The 18804-nt window shown below is 59.1% G+C and overlaps 1 protein-coding gene across 2 annotated transcripts in view; it reads right to left on the bottom strand.

Moving 5' to 3' along the window:
- The window catches only part of OSBPL2 (oxysterol binding protein like 2), a 40005-nt gene that overhangs the window by 8808 nt on the left and 12393 nt on the right, over window positions 1-18804 (bottom strand). For both annotated transcript variants that reach the window (XM_045980612.1, XM_045980611.1), the window contains exons 2-8: window positions 14982-15151; window positions 11240-11384; window positions 9582-9657; window positions 5479-5613; window positions 4853-4950; window positions 2051-2233; window positions 574-681 (exon numbers count right to left, since the gene is read on the bottom strand). In XM_045980612.1, coding sequence (XP_045836568.1) covers window positions 574-681; window positions 2051-2233; window positions 4853-4950; window positions 5479-5613; window positions 9582-9657; window positions 11240-11384; window positions 14982-15018 — 782 coding nt within the window. In that variant the 5' untranslated portion in view covers window positions 15019-15151. The remainder of the gene's footprint in view (window positions 1-573; window positions 682-2050; window positions 2234-4852; window positions 4951-5478; window positions 5614-9581; window positions 9658-11239; window positions 11385-14981; window positions 15152-18804) is intronic.

Raw genomic sequence — 18804 nt, 5'->3', positions numbered from 1 at the left:
CAAACACAGGCCTCTGTGTGTGGCGGGAGAGGTGGACGGGGACAGAGAGGCCCGGGGGTGGCGGCGGGGGGAGACCACACATGGGTGTGGGGGAGCTTGCTGGGCTGGAGGAAAGGTCCCAGCGCCACCTGGGGTGACGGCTGCACGCTTCAGTAAATACACTAAAAACCACTAAAGTTCCCACTCTAAATGGGCGAATTTTAAGGTCTGCAAACTCTGGTCCCCATAGAGCTGCCGGCAGAGGAAGCCTATAGGTCCTGCGCTTCCAGGGAGAAGGCAAGGACAGAGGGAAGCATGGGAGGGTGGTCGTGACTTTGTCATCTGGGAATCACACCGTTCTCCGCTGAAGTTTACAATTTCAAAATAAATTCGTGCTCATGACTAACACCAAAACGGGAAGCAGCAACGGGTACCGGAGACGATACCAGGGCCGACCAGCGCCGCACCAGCCAGCACGAGGCCCGGCCCCCAGGGACGGGCTGCGGGGAGTCGGGTGAAAGCGCCCCCTGGAGGACGCCGCGCGTGCGCACGTTCCTCGCACTCGGCGCCCGCCAGCACCCCGGGCACCGGCACCTGTGGTTCACGATCTCCACCGTGCCGTACTGCTCTATCCAGAGCTTCCCGATGATCACGTTATGTACACAGCAGGTGGGGTTGGTCCAGGTGTAGGCTTCGCCGTGTCTGTGAAACAGGCCAGAAAACAAGCAAGTCAGAGGCCGGCAAAGCGAAAGACACGGCGTGACCTAAAACGCAAGATACCAGACAGAATTAAACCATAATTGCCTTAAAACCTGTATGAGAGCAGAATGTGGCTTTGAACTCCCTCCAACAGTGGCGATTTATTTAGCATTTGTTTGAAATTCATTTCTGCTTTCCTTTGTAGCATCAACAAAGCGTTCTGCTGAGATGTCAGATAATGAGGGGCAGGAGGCCGCCCAGACAGAGAGGCGGACGTCCTGGGACCTGCAGCAACAGCCCAGGCTGGCCCAGGGGTCGGGGAGCCGCTCCGTGGCGGGGTGCTGGGGTGCACGCGGCTGCTGGAACCACCTTCCAACACCTTTGCGTGTGCTCTTCCGCCCCGCTGAACGGCCTGGCCCAGGGAGAGAGGCCCAGCAAGCATGAGACCCGAGTCTGGAGGGAGGTCGTGTGAAAGCCATGCTCAAGGGCAGAGACCAGCTCGGAGCAGAAGCATCCAGGACCAGCATCTGGATCCCTCAGACTTCCGGGGGTGGGGGGGGTACGAAAATGCACCAATCAATACAGTTTGCCACGTTTCAGTTCTGCACGCCTCACCCCAAGAAAGCAAAGACTGGCAAGCTTCCCAGAAAACGGGGTGCCCCCACTGGGCCCAGAGGTGCACGGGACTCAGGCACTGGTCTTCAATGGCCCCCGTCTGGGCTGAGCAGGGCCAGCATGAAGCAGAAATGACACCAAAGGCTTCATGATGGCTATGGGGAGCAGGACCAGCCCTCGGAGAACCAGAGGCCCGCCGGGGCCCAGACCATCATGGATGGTGCGGCCACATGGGGGTGATCACTGGGCACTCAGTTTTCGGTCTGCGAGGTGTCTGCCCAACACGGCCCTGGGGAGGGGGGGCCGGGATGGAGATTTAACAGGTGCATGGGCAGACTCCAGGACGCCCCTCGATGTTCCCAACCTCCAGGATTCAGCCTGTGCCTCTCTCCTGCCCTCAATCTGACCAACAGGGGTTTAAGGTTAGGATCGCTTCTGAGATGAGGTCATAAAAGACACCACGGCTTCTGCCAACTCGAGGCTCCCCGGCCTTGGCCCTCTGAAACCACGTGGGCGGGCAACGGTGGTGGCTGGAGGCTCGAACATTTGGGGAGAGCTGGCCCCAGCCGCGACAAGGGCGACCCCGATCCCGTGGGGCACGCAGCACGCCAGCGTGAGAGCCGCACCCGTCCCGGGAGGGGTCTGGGGAGCCCCCCTTAAAGGGGCTGCTGCGGTTGGAAAGGGCTAAACGGCGAAAGGCTGTGGCCTCCCGGGAGGAGGAGTGTGCGCTTCCGTCGGGCCCCGCCGCCGCACTCACTTGAGCAGCTCCAGCGTGATGGTGCCCTGGGGCTCAGCCTCCACGCTCTTGCCCCAGAACCTGAGCTTCGGGTAGATGGAGCCGTGAAACAGGAAGTCTTGATTGAGGCCTTCTGAGTGAAACGCACTAATGGGGGGATGGTGGCTGACCTGCTCAGATATGAATCTGAATCCCAAATCCTCCCTGCGCACAAAAACAAGAGGGGGGAGAGCCATGTTAGAGACCACAAAAGCCCCCCAGGGCCGGCTCGGCACCCGTCTCGGCCCCACAGCCCCTGGCCCGGCGGGAGGGGCCCTGGGAGAGGCGCACGCGCGCTCCGTGCCCCCCGAGGGGCGCCCAGCCCTGCTCACTGGCCGCACACGTGGCCGAACGCTCCCTCACGCGCACACACACACTTGCACGTGCGTCCACCGTGCCTCTGGGGCGCATCTGAACGCCACACGGAGCGAGGAGGAGTGTGGAGGGTCTCTTCCTGACCCCTCTGCCCGTGCCCCTCCAGCACACGCGGGTCCAGATGTGTCTCCTGGCACCAGGGACATAGAGGCCCCGAGGCCAAACCGCCGTCTCCGTCCTCAAGGGACGGCCCGCGCCTCAGGGCTTCTTCTCTAGCTTCTCCTCAGGCTCCTGGAAGTTTCCGGATGGAATGTCTGATGCCCAAGACACTCCTGGCCAGGAAACAGGATTCTCAGTACACGTTCTTTTTCAATAAAAATGTCAGTTTTTAATTGTTCCGGAACTGTGAATACACCTACAGCTGTAGTCATTAAAAATTATAAAAGCTAAACCACATAATTACTAACTTAACTGGAATCAGAATTTCCAATCATCACAGAGGAAAGTTGAAAAATTAGATTTTAAAAGGTTGCCTACCAAGGTATGTAATTTACAAAATGAACACTTGTCTAAGAAAAGAAAGTGCTATTTTGGGCTCAGAGGAGCCGTCTGTAGGGAAAAAGACGCGGAGCACGACTTGGCTCACTGGCGTAGCTCCTCACACAGGAGGACCCCTCAGGGCCCTGCCCGCAGCAGCGCCCTGGACGCCAGGCCGGGACACGCGTGGCACGTGAGAGGCTGGAAGGCTCGTTTCTCTGTCCGAGGAACCTGGCTCAAGCCCTGGACGAAGTTCCTGGAAAAGACGGACGTCCAGGTGTCCCCGTGTCCGGCACCGGGGCTGCTCACAGACCTCAACCCACACGGCTTGTCTGGAGCTCCTTCTGGATTATGTTTCATTTCTCTTCTCAAGATACGTTAATGGTGCTTCTGAATCAACGAGAAGGCCAGCCGTCTGCTCAGAGCTAGACAATGTCAGAACCCTGAACTCCGTCCCCACGGCCCCTGACTTCAGGGAGGCGGCTGTTGCTCCAGAGGAGGACTTCTAGAAAAGAGAGAACCTCCACGTAATTGAGGACAAAAGGTTCCCTGAAGAGGGACTCTCGAGGCAGGTTTTTCCCTCACGTGGGCCTCAGTTTCCCCATTTCTGAACTGAAGAAGCAGGGACTTGCCATCTTCACGCAGGGTCCCCTGCTGGCTGCTGGGGCCGCAAGCACCCACGGCAGCACCGGGCCTTGACCCGCCAGCCCCAAGGGAGAGCAGGCGCCCGAGCACTCGGTGCCCACCAGCCTGTCGGTCCCTCAGAAAAGAGGCCGCTGCCCCAGGGCCAGCAGCAGGCCCGCCCAGGGCAGCCAGAGACAGGCGAGTGCCGGACACTAGACACTTGGGTCGCTTCCCCAACTGCTGAGTGACTGCCATGAAGAGGTGCGGGCCCGCCTGCGTGGCTGCCGGTGACGACTCTGCCCGCGGCCGTCGGACACCAGGGCTGCCACTCGTCCCGCCACACGCCCGGCAGCGCCGCACACGCCCACGGTGCGGACTCAAGCAGACCAGCGTGCCCGGTCCCCGCAACCACTTACTCCCCCTCGAAGAGCCCACAGTCGGTGACAGCAAACGGTACTAAGGGCAACGAGGGGCCCAGGGAGGGTGACCTGAAGGACTCTGAAACCAGGACGCCGGGGACCACACGACGCACCGCGGCTCCAGGACAGAAAGCAGCAGCGCCAGGCACACCGCGACACGCGTCAGACACGACACACGGCAGCGTGACCCCGCACAAGCCCGGCACATCACGGGCTACGAGGACGGCACGATGCAACGTGGCAAGCGATACAAGTGACCGCGGTCCCACCACGTGAACACACACGACCCACGAGGAGGTCCGGCCGAAAGCTAACGCGACAGGACCACGTCGGACTCGTCTCGCTTTGCGCAATTCACACGTTTTCTTCAAGGAGCATACTCTTAAAACCAATACCAACTTTCATGTGATAAAACATCCCAATAAACTCTCCCCAGAACCCGGGGAGAGACAGAATGAAAATCATCCCCATCATCTCCAAACGGCCCCACAGGGCTGTGCACGGCCACACTCACACTCCCCCTCATGAACTCCCAGGGCCACGGCCGGGGCTGGACAGCTCGTCCTTCCCCGGCTGATCTGGTGACAAAGACAACGCTGCCCTCGGCTTCTGCGCATGTGCCTGGGCGGGCAGCGGGGTGGGAGGCGCCCCAACAGGCCCAGCTTACCCTCCGGGACCCCGGCAGGACCGCCACAGGCAAGGCCGGCCCCGGACCGTGCAGGCCTTGGAGACGGGGTCAGAAGCTGGGGAGTTGCCCAAAACCGACTCCCCCCAGAAGGGTCTCAGTCCCCCTCACTGGCCACCGCACTCGCCAGCTCCTGCCGGCCCTCCAGCAGCTTCGTCCCTCGGTGTCCCCAGCCCTGGCAACCCCGACAGCCTATGTCCTTACCTGATCAGCTCGTAAGTCTCTCCCAGGAGGGGGTTGAAGGGCTTGCCGGTCCTCTCCCACTGGGAAGCCACGGCAGACACAGCGAAGGCCGCCACGCACTGGGGGCAACACACACAGCAGGGAGTGGGGGGGGGCACGGCTCCCCAGTGCCAGGACACACTCCTGGAGGCCCCAGGCTCCTGCTGGTCACGTGTTTGGAGATTACAGAACTTCCGGAGAAATGCCTTTATCCCGGACACTTCCTCAAAGCCACACAGGCAGGAACTGTGTGCGGCTTCCCCACCCCCGCCCCACCCAGCCCGGAGGCCCCGCAGCACAGGGGTCCGTCTGGCTGGTGCACCCACACGCACGCAGGGTGCCAGTCCCAGAAGGACCAGGAGGAGCCGAGGCACAGGGCCCACCACCACCCACGGAGATCAGGCCCTGGGACAAACGCCAGAGCCGTTGAGCAGGACGCCCCCCAAAAGTCAGTGTGAGCCACATGGGCTCCCCCCCCGACGCCCCCCAGCTGAGGTGCCTGGCCCCCACCACGATGTGGCCGATCGGATGGTGTCAGGTTCATTAGAAACTGCAGTCTGGCACGCACGCTCCATGTCCAGCACCCCGGGAAGGAGCCCACCACCTACCTGCATCCTCTCCAGTGCCTGGGGCCGGCCGCAGGCGCTGCGGACAAGGTGCACGTGCTCCATGTACTCGGTGAGGCGCTGCAGGAAACTCAGGGGCTCGTTGAAGGCGACGGGCATGGTGATCTTGGACAACTCCTACAAGGGACGGGGGAGACCTGTCACCGGGGTGCTCGCACGCGACGGGCATGGTGATCGTGGACAACTCCTACAAGGGACGGGGGAGACCTGTCACCGGGGGGCTCGCACGCGACGGGCATGGTGATCGTGGACAACTCCTACAAGGGACAGGGAGGACCTGTCACCGGGGGGCTCGCACGCGACGGGCATGGTGATCGTGGACAACTCCTACAAGGGACGGGGAAGACCTGTAACCGGGGGGCTCGCACGCACCTGTTCGGGGCCCAGGGAAGATGCTTGCCATACTCTTCAACAGAAGGGAACTAAACTATGGGGGACCCGCACCGCTCACCTGCTCAAGCGGAGACCCTCTAACCTGCCTGGGGCACGGCTGGGGGAAGGGGGCCCCCAGGGACCTGGCCGCGGAAGCATAACCCCACACACACCTCCTCTGTGGTCTAGCGTCCCATTTCCAGGAGCCTGGCCCACAGGTCCCCCGGCAAACGTACAAAGACCAGACATCACTCAAACAGCCCCCACGGGGCCTGGGAGGTATGCACAGCCCCCGGAGGCCCCGGGAGGCCGCCTGACGCAGGACCACGCAAGCAAGCAGGGGCTCCACATCGCCATGGCTCCACCGGGCAAGGAAAAGGTGCAACAGCTCGAGCCTGTCTGAAGAGAGAGGGAGGCGATGACACCCATCGGGGGCAGACAGACTAGAAAGTTCCAAACTGGTCCCCTCCAGGGGAAAGGGGACGTGCACAGACAGGTCAGCGACAGGAAAGCAAATTCTTAAAATATACTGGAATCTCAACTGCAAGATTTGACTTTGGATTGACAATTTTGAAACAAAATTAACTTAGATAAGCAACTGCTAAATGTCAAGAATGAAACGAAACAAGCGAACGCACACAGACGCTTCGAGCACAGATGCCCGGGGACAGGGTCACCGCAGGGGTTTAAAGCGCACCGACTCGAGATGCACCCTGAGGACGACACGAACCACAAAGGACAACAAACTTGCACGTTTCAGTAAACCCGCCGTCAGCGGCAGAGCCGGCCCTTCCCTCCAGAACCGTGACGCATGTGGGATAGAGCAGGTGAGTCATTACGTGCTCGTCTAGATCAGACATCTCCAGTGTTGCTAAAAACTGGGATTATCGGGGGCGCCTGGGGGGCTCAGTCGCTTGAGCGTCTGCCTTCAGATCAGGTCACGATCCCGCGGTCCCAGGATGAGTCCTGCATCCGGCTCTTTGCTCAGCGAGGAACCTGCCTCTCTCTCTGCCCCTCACACTGCCCATGCACACGAGCACGCTCTCTCTCTTAAATAAATTAATAAAAATCTTAAAAAGAAAACTGAGATTATCAGTGTGGGAGAAAAGAGGCACAGACAGAAGACAGAGGAGGTTAGATTAATCCTGTCATCCCAAATTTAGAGCACCGTTGAAACACATCAAAACAGCGCCTAGCTCTCTCCCCTGGGAAAAATCTAGAAAACAGCAACCCGATAGCCTCCCTAGGGCCCAGCTACGGTCTTGAGTTCTCTCTCTCCCTGGACAAGGATTCTGGACAGGGAGGTACAGAATGAGCTGGAGCATCTTCTGTAAAGGACGGCGGCCAACCTGAAGATGCTATTGCTGGCCAGAGGTGGGGTGGCTCGGGGCCAGGACACACCAAGGAGCTTTGACTCCATGAATTCAAAAAATGACAGAAAAAAGGCTGGCTGGTCATCCTGGTCACGCCAGGTAACGCAAATGAACCAAATACATCACTTGACAACTGGGATAAAGAATCACTCCCTGACCCTGACTTTCTTATGCAAACCACACTCACAGCAGTGGAAGGGCTGCTCTCGGCACAGAAGCGTCCCAGGAAATAAAGGCAGAGTGACTGCGCTGGCGCAGCTCCATGACAACTGGGGCACCGATCGCCGAGAGCGCAAGGTCAGGAGAGAAGCAACAAAGAGGTGTCCACACACAGACTGAGAAGCACAGACACGGGAACGGTGCTCAAGACAGCCGTGAATTTGAGGACATTAACAGACCACGTGTTTGCCTGCACTAGGGTACCAGGACTGCGGTCGTGTTAGAACAGGATCTGGGGGCATTGGGGGCCTCAGTCAGTTAAGTCCGTCCGACTCTTGGTTTCCGCTCAGGTCGGGATCTCAGGGTCCTGGGATCGAGCCCTGCATCAGGCTCAGCGCTCAGTACGGAATCTGCTTTAGATTCTCCCTCCCTTTCCTCCCGCTCTCTCAAATAAATGAAATAATAATAAAACCCAGAATCTGTATCCTTTAGCAATACAAGACATCTTCACAAGTGGAGTTTGCTTCACAATACCAGGGGAGGCAGGAAGTGATGAAGTGTGGCTGGGGGGTGACGAAGCCATGGATGCCGCCGTGAGCCGGGGCGGGACTCAGCCCTGCCTGCTGCTGCACGTGCGGGAAACAGCCCATGTGGGCCGGCGCGGCGCCGGGGTGCGGCAGGCCGAGCCGTGCAGAGAACCATGTCTCCGCTCCAGAGGCAGAGCCCCGGCATGCTCCGCTGGGGCGGCTCTGGGAGCGAGCTGACCCACGTGTTCCGTTCGCTTTAATCTGAACGCATCCCATCTCCAGAGTGGACTCCTCGGGGAATGCGATGTAATGGTGTCACTTTATGAAAACAAGCCTCAAGATCAAGGTCAAGTTCATCACCTATCTCCAGACAGACACACCCATCTGGACCTGACCTGCTCGCACCCTGAGAAACGTGGGCGATAATAATGCTAAGAGAAGAGAATCCCAAATGTACCATTTTAAAACAAGAGACTTGTGGGGGGCCTGGCTTAGTCAGAGGAACGTGCAAGTTCTGATCTCAGGGCTGTGAGTTCGAGTCCCATGTGGACTGCAGAGATTACTTAAAAATAAAAATCTTCAGGGGCGCCTGGGTGGCTCGGTTGGCTGAGCAGCTGCCTTCAGCTCAGGTCATAATCTCAGGGTCCTAGGATCGAGCCTCACGTCGGGCGCTCTGCTCAGCAGGCAGTCTTCTCCCTCTCCCTCTGCCTTCCTCTCTCCTGCTTGTGATTCTCTCTTTCTGTCAAATGAGTAAATGAGATCTTTGGGAAATAAAGAAAGCAAGCAAGCACCCCCTCCAGCAGGATGGCAGCAGGGGGGAGACTGGGAAAGCCAAGTCCTTGTGCCGCGAGCAGTGATGCTCCAAGAGGAGTCCCCTCGTCTTGCTCTCTGAGCTCCGGCTACTATGTGACCGGTCACCATGACGGGCAGCAGGGTGAAGGTGAACAGTGCGCCTTTGTCCAAAAGTATTTCAAAATACACAAACTGGGAGAAAAGGTGCGGTTTCGGATGGGAAAAAGGCTTCCCACTGAGGGCAGAAGCAGGCGCAGAAGCATGCTGGTGAGCAGCACAGGGGTCGGGGCCACATGCCTGCTGCAGGACAGTCACCGGAGTCCACGTCAGCCACGGCCCGCGGGGGCGCTCTTCCCTCCCAAGGGCCACAGCTCACATCCCCATGACCATCCAGACCGTCACGGAGACCATGAGAAGAAAAGCCCGTGGCTCCGGACCCCAGACACCCAAGCCTCCTGCTGCAAACCCAGAGCAGCTGAGCTCTTCCTGCAGCAGGCACGGGAGGCTGGGGGCCCGGAGCCCCGAGTCCTGCACGCTTGCCCACGGCCTGCCCTCGGCGTGTGGCAGGGAGTCCAGCATCCGAAGCCGGCGACTCCCAGCCCGTCCTGGGGCTGGACGTGCACCCCCGTGGTGCTGCCTGCGCCAGGAGTGCGACCTGCGGGACTGTCTTCCCGCTGCCTGTGAACACCGTGGCCTCTTCTCTCCCTTGCCCTCAAGTCTCTGTCCTTTTCCGAGTCTACTACTCGGCCTCACGCCGCTACAGACACGCAGAGCACGTCTTCGACGACCAGCGGTGCCGCAGATTCATAGGAATTAAAAATGTTTTAGCTTAAAGCCCCAAAATGGGTCCATTTGGACTTACCAAGCCGATGCATTTCTTTAATATGCTCCACACGCTGAAGTCGCTTCTGGAGAACATCGGGGCGGGCAGCGACGTCCTGCGGAGAAGCGACCGAGAAGCTCGAACTTAACGAACTTAACTCCGCCCGCACCACAGTCACTCTTGGCCGACTGTTTTGCTCAGAGGAGTTCTTGGATACGAATGCGCACGTCTGCGCTAGAAGCTGCAGTGCTGCTCCGTGCCAGAGAAACGGTCATGGCCACACGGACAACCCTCCTTGCCCTCCACAGAGTGGGGGAGAGGGCGCCCCCCCGCCCCGGAGCAGCCCCGGAGCAGCCATGGGCCCACAGGCAGAGGCCAAGACACGAGGACACAAGAGGGAACCGAATTAACAAAACCTTTCCAGAAGCCTGCCATAAGCCCCTTTCAAACGTGAGTTTGTTTTCCTGAGCTACATTCCTCATCAGGCTTTCTTCCCGTCACTTCTGGGGGAAGCCCGGCAGCCTCCCTCCTGGGACTCTGGGGCTGGGAGGACATGCTCTCTCCTCCTGGAAAGGGGGTGCCTGAGCAGACTAGGAATCCAGTTTTGGGGGGAGGTGCGCTGGACCCACGCACCGCAGACAGCCCATCGGCAGGCAGCCATGGTGCAGGGGGCTCCCAGAAGGTGCCAGGGTCAGGAAGGGCCTCCCCCCCGAGGTGAGCCTTGTGTGAGTCAAAAGGAAAAGCCACAACTAGACACACAGGAGGAGAGCACCGTGGCCAAGGGAGCCGAGCGCACAGAGCTCCGCCGTGGAAAAGGCCCGGGTGTCCCTGAGGACTCAAGAGAAGCCCCTGTCAGCTGGGACGAGGGACAACAGGACAGGGGCCTGAGCCGGAGGAGTAGGGCCAAGCCCTCGTCCCAAGAGAAAGGTAGCCTTGCAGTCCCCTAACCCAGCTGAGACCCTTCTGTTAGCCATCACCGGGGACCACATGGACATCGGCCGAGAATTCCAACCACGAGGTGGAGGAGGCCCGGTCAGACCTGCCTTGTGGAAAGATGACTCTGCCCGCAGCACGGAGAGGAGACGAGAGGGTGTGGAAGCAGTTACGGGTACCACGAGGCTCAGGAGAAGCGGGGCCAGCTAGCCTGAGGTACAACAGAGGGACTAGAAGCCCGGAGGGACCCAGGCCCGTGGAACGGGGCCAACATGTCAGAGCTGGGCGACAGCGCAGAGGGGAAGGAGCGCGGCACTGGGCCGACGTGTGAACCAGACTCCCGGGGCGCTGAGGGGAGGACGGCAGAGCTCAGATCAGCAGAGCACCGCCTGCTCTCGGAGAGGCCATCTGGGCACGCAGGGGGAGCCCCGACATCTGCCGAGCGAACGGACGAACAGAGGTGGGAGCGAGGCGTCTGAGTCCCCCCGGTGCACACATCCAGCAGGCACAGGGGTCGAAGGCTCAGAGCGGGCTCTGCAGTGAGGCTTCGGGGCTCCCTCAAGCCACAAAGCAAGTCATCGTGCGTGGACAGAGGCTGCCTTCCCACTGCCATGGGCCATCCAGGGGCCCCAGCACAGGTGACAGAGGCCAGGTTGCTCCTCCCGCTCAGGGCCCAGGAGAGCTTAGGGGCGCCCCTGCAGCACAGCGGGGGGCGGCCACAGACGCCCTGGAAGGTTCTACGTTACACACGCAGGACGACACACCTGTGCTTCTGAATTCCGTTCTCTCGAGGGGGTCTCTCCCCGACCTTTCCGGTCCCGTTGCTCTTGCCAGTGTCCACGCGCATCACTGCGGCAACCCTCTGATCCGCCTCTGAAAAGTCCCCGGCAGAGTTCTCAGAATCGAAGCCTGCACACGACAAGCAGATCGGTCATTCTCGCAGGACTGGGAAGACGCCCAGCCCACCTCCAAGAGCTCCGACCCCGCAGCAGAGTCCCAGAAGCACCGACACACGCTGTAGCCGCGAGCTCTGCCCCAAGAGCCCCAGGCCGAGACAGAGGACGCGGGCACACCGGCTCTCGGGGGCCTTTCCCGGGAGCAGCTCGGCTGGGCTGCTGCCCCAGGTTTGGCCCTCAGGCAGGGAGCATTCTGGCCTCGCTCCAGTCAGGCCCGCCTTGAGGCTGCAGCGCACTCTGACCCTGCACGAGGTCTTGTTCTAGAACACAGGCCACGGCAGTAGCCTCTGCGGAACAGGAACCGTGCGCCGCACACACATGCTGCCAGACTCACGCCCGTGAGCGAGAGGCCGAGCACGGCCAGAGCGGCTGGAGTCCAGCAAGCCTCCCCGCAGCACAGAGCTCGGGCGTGGGTTCCTGGGGACTTGCCCACTGGGAGGGCCTCCTCACGGTGCAACGAATGGGCGGCTGCAGGGAGAAGGAGGCCCGCCTCCTCTGACACCAGCCGCTGTGGCCCACTGAGGCACACGCCTGCTGCTCCCGGGCTCGCCAACACTGGGCCGAGGCTACCAGGACAGAGTCCGCCCAGCCCGGGACGGGGCTCCGGGACCACCGCGCTCGGCCGTGACTGTGACCACCGGCGGGAAGGCACGAGACCCAATGGGAGCTGAGCTCCCACCAGCCCCTCTCTTGGCAGAGGAAGGCGAGGCCTGGGGCATAAGGCCAGGCGGGGGAGCGCTGCCAGACCCGAGACGTAAACAAATCTGCTGCTGTGCTTTCCGGAGAACATGCGCAACATCCTCCCTCCTGCTCCTCCCCGCGGACAGGTTCACGAGCTGCAGCAGGTACCACTCAGCGGCCCCGAGGGGGCTGTCAGAGACGAGCCTCTCAAACGACCACTGCTGCCCGGAACAGCCGGGCACCTCTGACCTTCCTACCCCCGCAAGAGTGGCGTCCGGTTAACCCCAGTCTAAAGTTCACTCCTTCCTTTTCGTAAGATTTATTTATTTCCTTGAGAGAGACAGAGCATAAGCAAGGGGAGGGACAGAGCACAGACCCTGACTGAGGTCACCGCCTGAGCCAAAATCAAGAGTCGCCGTCTGCTTGAGTGACTGAGCCACCCAGGTGCCCCTCGCTCCTTTCTTAAGGAGACCCGTCCTGCAGGACCTGCCCAACCGCTTGCGCCATGGTCCCTGTCCCCACGGGTCCCTCAGCACTAGGAGGTCCCACCTGAACGTGCACCCAGGAAAACAAGGCAACTTGTCACTGACCATCACGTTGAAGTCTTTTCTCCAATTAAGCCAACACTACGACCAGGTTAAACGTTTTCATATACAACACGTTTATCATAGAAAACAAAAAAGAAGCTAAGCAAGGGAAAACCCTGAAATCACCTGTAATTTGATCACTCAGAGGCGCGAACTTCTAGCCAGTCGGTCTGCCTCTGTGCCCATTTTTCGCGCACCTCAAAACCTTCCCCTTGTGCCGCCTGGGCGGCTCAGTCGTTACAAGTCTGCCCTCAGCTCAGGTCAGGATCCGGGAATCTCTGGGCCAAGCCCCACGTCAGGCTCCCTGCTCAGCAGGGAGTCGGCTTCTCTGCTTGGGCTCTTCATCTCAAATAAATAAAATCTTTAAAAAAAAACTAAATTAAAAATTAAAAAACAGGGGCGCCTGGGGGGCTCAGTGGGTTTAGCCTCTGCCTCCAGCTTAGGTCATGATCCCAGGGTCCTTGGGTCGAGCCCCGCATCGGGCTCTCTGCCCAGCGGGGAGACTGCTTCCCTTCCTCTCTCTACCTGCCTCTCTGCCTACTTGTGATCTCTGTCTGTCAAATAAATAAATAAAATCTTTAAAAAGATAAAAAAAATTATAAACCAAAAATAAAAAACAAAACCTTCCCCTTCCACGGTGCTGATCCTTGGCCGAAGTAACTGCCTCCCTAGCCTCCATCTGGCGCCTGCTGGGCTTGGACACTTTGTCCTACTTTTCCCTCCCAGCCACGGACTCAGACCAGGGCTCCGCAGTGAGGCAGTCAGCCTCTGCGGCTCTCCGGCTGCGTCACTGCACTGGGCGACTCGGTGCCTTTCTTCTATTATCTGGTTTGGAACCGAAGGACTGAGATGAGAAGGCGCCGTCCCCCCGACAGCTGTGTCCGCCTCTGTCTCAGGGCGCGCAGATGAGCGCTGCGAGCACAGAGGCAGAGACTGAGTTTCTCTAAATGGCACGCTGCACAAAGCCCATGTCCTCTCCAGAGAAAACTCTCCAGGCCAAGGTCAGAGACTTTCGGGAATCTGGCTACACTGATCCCAGGCCAAAAGGAACTTCCTATGAGACCCTGAAGAGAGGGGTGCACCAAGGCCGCTCTCTTGCTTACAAACACCATCGCCCCCCACAAGGGCCTGGTGGCCCACGGGCGTGAATCCCTGATGACCACCGCGCTCGGCGGTGACCAGCTGCGCATGGTGACTGAGGAGAGAGGTCGGGCAGAGCAACACGCTTCCCAAGGAGCACGTCTGCGAGGAGCACCGCAGCCCCGAGATCGTGGAGGAGGACTTAATCATTTGGCCTCTGAAAACCATAGGCAGCTCAGCGCCTCCTGCTTCTTGGGTTTCAAAGAAGCAGCAAGTAGTCGGGGGCTGCCAGTCCCCCAACCTGCCGCGACCCTTGGTCTGTGGCTGGTGAGTGACGGTCAGCCCGAGAGCCAGCAGACAGACATGGTGGCACATGGCCAAGCAGGCCTGGAGGGCACCGTGACAGCAGGCACTGGCAGAAGGAGCCCCTCTGACCTGAGAGTCCGCCACTAAAAAGCCCAAGAAAGAGTTCAAAGTTGCCATTATGGTCCTCTACCTAACAAGGGGGGGAACGGGACTACAAGAATCTCTCCAAGTCCCTTTCCACCAAGAACGGTCCTCAGCAGACGACACACGATGCTCCAAATGTTGACCATGAGGAGGAATGGCCGGCTTGAGCGTGAAGGGTCGTTAGGACCAAACGGTCACTGCACACTTTTCCCCTCAGGGGCTCGGGGCTTCTTCCCACCAATGGGGAGAAGAGGCCACTCGAAGCCAGTGTGAGCTGGGCCGGGCCAGCCCACCCTCCCCTCCCCGCGCCCAGCCCCGCACACGCACACATCGGCCTTGCCCCGTGCTGGTTCCTGCAAGCCCACGCTGTCGTCTACGGGAGCACGGACAGGAGGTGCGCCAGTCCTGACAACGGTCTCAGGAAAGCGAAACTAAACCAGATCTAGCTCTAACACGAAGACAGCAAGGCTTGATCCGTGCATACAAACGACGTAAGGAAATACACCGTCTCGTTTAGGGATGCCGATAAAAGCATGTACGCTCCAGGGCAACTCTTAAACCCAAAACCCAGTTGCCCTTTCTTGTTATGGCCTGTGGCCTAGAGCCTCCCCCCGCGTGCTTCTCTGAGCCGCAGCGTGGGGAAACGGGTTCCACTTCTTGCCTGCACGGCTTTACCGAGCCTTCTCACGCCCGCAAGGCCAAGTCTGGGGCCAGGACACCATGGCCTCGGAGTCACTTCCTGTCCCGCTCACCTGTGACAGCATCGAAGAATTCCTCCTCGCCGTTCATCCTTCAGTAACCGGGCTCCCTTGCCGCCCGGTCTCGGCCTTTCTACGGAGTCATTGTACTGGGCCTACACCAGCATAAGTCACTGTGTGCTGCCAACTTCCCTTCTGGTCAAAACCCAACAGGCAGTGGGGATCTAAGGGGAAACACATTTCCATATACTCAGCTTTCAAAAGTTTTATGGCTTAGAAACATTTAAAAAATACCCAATCACCATTATTGGAATCAATCTCCATTTACAATTTCAGCAAAGAAATTAAATGAATCATCTAACAAATGCATGATTTCAAAAAATATGAAACATTCCTCATATAAATATCCATCAACGAATAACAGATTAATAAGTAACCATTATCTGAAGTTATTTTTAAAAATCATCTACAGTTGTATAAGAAAACAATAAACACTAGAATCAACACCACGAGAAGCAAGTATTGGCGAGGACGTGGAAGAAAAGGAACCCGCGGGCCCTGCTGGTGGGAACGCGGACTGGGGCGGCCACTCTGGAGCACAGGAGGGAAGGGCCTCCAACACTGAAGCCAGAACAGCCATGTGATCCGGTAATTCTCCGTCTTTACCCAAGAAAACAAAAACACTAATTCTGGACGATAGATGCACCCTTGACTGCAGCAACACGGCTGGCAGCCAAGAAGGAGACGCAACAAAGTGTCCACAGATAGAGGACCGGACAGAGACGGGGTGTGTGTTAGAGAGAGAGGGAGAGAGAGAGGGAGGGAACACGACTCGGCCATAAAAAGGACGGAATCTTGCCATTTGCAACAACAGGAATAACCCAGAGAGCGCGACGTGAAATATGCCGGAGACGGACTAATACCACACAAGGTCACTGACATGTGGAACCAGAAGACAAATGAATAAACACAGAAACAAACAAGAAGCAGAAACAGACCTATAAATACAGAGAAGAGACTGACGGTTGCCAGGGGCGTCGGGGGATGGGGGAGGGGGAGGGGAGGGTCAGGCTTCCAGCTGTGGAGGGACCAGTCACGGGGGATGTCATCCGGGGCACTGTGATAGCGGCTGCGGCGACAGCCGGCAGCCACACCTGTGGTGAGCGCAGCATCACTGGATTGTACACCTGAAACTAACGTAACATTGTGTCAAGGATACTTCCTTGTTTTAAAATAGTAACACATTTTTAAGAGGAAAACAGACAGGGGCGAAGTTAAGCCCCTGACTTCGTGTTGGCTCCGGCGTGATCTCAGCGTGACGAGGTCAAGCCCCGCACCGGGCTGCGCTGGGCGTGGAGCCTGCTGGAGGGTCCCCCCCTCACCGACCTCACGCACTCGCTCTCTCTCTCCCTCGCTCTCTCCGTCTCTTTAAGAAGGAAAACCACGCAATGATTGATGTGGGGGAAGCTGCCGGAGAGGCGGAAGGGCAGGTCAGTTGCGCTGAGGTGCTCACACGTCCGGGGTTCAAACACAGCCCAGAACCTCCCGCTGCAGGTCGCTGTGAACAAAAGCGCGCAGTGCCGTCCGAGCCCGCGCCACACCGACTTTACACCAAGTTTCATCCCGAGAATTCGGGCCGCGTTAGGTGAGCTGCCATTGACACAAACTGACACCGACTTACACTTTCTCCGAATTATCTTGGCGGAACTCACGCATCCCTTTCTGAAAAGCAGGATTTCATACACAGCAGCAGCAGGTCAGCCTTGTCCCCAAACCTTCCCCTTTTTATGAAAACGGGCTGAGTCTACATCTAACTGCATCAGCCACACAGACGCTGGGGCCCAGAGCCCGCCTCCCGGTTCTGGGGGCAGCGAAGGCGCCGGCGGTCCCCAGGGAGGGACGCGCCCTGCGTCCTTGGAGTGGCGGCACAGTGCTGGGTGGGCCCTGCTCCTCTCCGGCCGCGGCCTGAGCACAAGGGAGCGTGGCCTGAGCACAAGGGAGCTTCCACGCTGCGGGTCGGGCCAGCATGAAGCTGCCCCGAAAGGCTCTCGGAGACCCCGTTCTTCTTCCCGCCGTGTGGAGCCAGGCACCAGGCAGCTTCTGGAAACACCCATACAAAGCCTCGCCCAGCGGCCCAACGTTGTCGCCTACCACGTTAGGGAAGTGAGCACTTCCTCTAATTCCTCTCTGACGTGACCTGCCCCGTCCACGACACACAGCCACTTGCTCAGCCCCTTTGGAAGCCGCTCGAAGAACCAGAGCCCCTGGGGGGAAATGGCTGACTCCAGGACCAGGATCCCTCTTGGGCCGCAAGAAGCCGGGGGCTCACATCACAAGGCTCAGGACGAGCCCACAGAGGCTCCCGCTGCGACAAGGGAACCGTCCAAGCGCCAGAGTGCGGCCGGAGACAGAGACGCATCAGACACAGCTGAGCTCGTGAGCTCTGACAGACGCCGCAAGGAGACGAGTGGTCACCCTGGGGGACGCCCACACACTGAAACTGGTCACCGACCGGGAAGCACCAAGCCTCCACACAGCCTTCTCGGGTGTGGGCTCTGGGCCACCGTCTGGCCAAATGCTGGGGGGTGCGGCGTGACGGCCGGACTCTGAAAAGTCGGCACAGGGGCAGTGTAGGTGCGTGAGGGGCACAGCCGTGCAACATGGACAGGTGGCCCTGTCCGGTGCCGCCTGGAGGCCGCCCAGCAGTGGTGCAGCGGGACCCGAACCGGGGCGCCGTGTGCCCCCAGCACAGGAGGGCACCACCCCGGTCCGCCGCTGTGCCCCGGAACCTCAGCCCAGACGCGGCCCGGCCTCCGGCTCTCACCGCCAACCTAAGGAACACAGAGCACAGCGCAACGTGCTGAGCTCCAGCCTGATGACAGTCAGCAAAATCCAGACTCTCGGGTAGTCTGCACGACAGACCCAGCTCCTCGGAGCAACAAATCACGAAGGACCGAGAGGGGGCGGGACGGTGGCCTCCCCAGTGCACCCGGCGCACCAGCTACACGTCCAGCTACCCCCAGGAACGGTCAGCCCTGCCCAGGATCAAAGTGTGGCAGAGCGTGGAGGGCCAGGTCCTGACCGAGGGGACGGTTTCAGGGGTGCATACGCAGGTCAAACTTTACTGGACGGCTTAAATATGGGTACTTGGTTGTACATCACTTAAACCTCAAATAAGGTACTTTTCAAAAAGGCCCAACTGTCCTAATGGCAAACTCACACTGAAGTCCGTGTGGATGGAAGGTTATGGCCAGGATCTTCCTCCAAGTAACCTGGAAGCAGTGGGCGAGGCAGGTGGGTGGTGGCCCAAGCCGGTCCCCGAGGAAGCCAGAATGGGCGCACAGGGGACCCTTGGGCTCTGCCGCCTGCCTTCCTGCACACTGAAAATCTCCCATGATAAAAGGTACATGAAAAGCCATGACATTTTCCTTTTTTATATGCCTTCTCACCCAGAATAAAACACCTGATATTAAAAGTAAATCAATCAAAATGTATGGAAATCTTTAAATTGAGCCTCTAAGATGTCACGCAGGACAAGCGCTGGCTGTCAACCAGGCCAGCGCTGAGGACCGGAGCCTGCCTGGAAGGCCTCTGCCACTAACCCACACACCGCACAAGGTCAGTGATGAGGTCTGCACAGCACCCGCAGGCCGACTCATGTCCTCCAAGGTCAGTAATTAATCCTAACAGTCTCGAGGTCATTCCTGAAAGAGCTATCTTCATTTCACCTGGGCACCCGAACTGCCCCCTGCCACAGACCATCAAGGCCGAACGGCGATTTCCCTCACGACTTCCACAAACATCCACCGACGGCCACTTGGTGCCAGGCCTGGGGGGACTCCGGGAGGCTCTGCGGGGCAACCCCAGGTCCTCACAC

Source organism: Meles meles, chromosome 16 (assembly GCF_922984935.1).
Source record: "Meles meles chromosome 16, mMelMel3.1 paternal haplotype, whole genome shotgun sequence".
NCBI lineage: Eukaryota > Metazoa > Chordata > Mammalia > Carnivora > Mustelidae > Meles > Meles meles.
The sequence above is the reverse complement of the archived record's forward strand: the minus strand, read 5'-3'. Positions and strand labels throughout refer to the sequence as shown.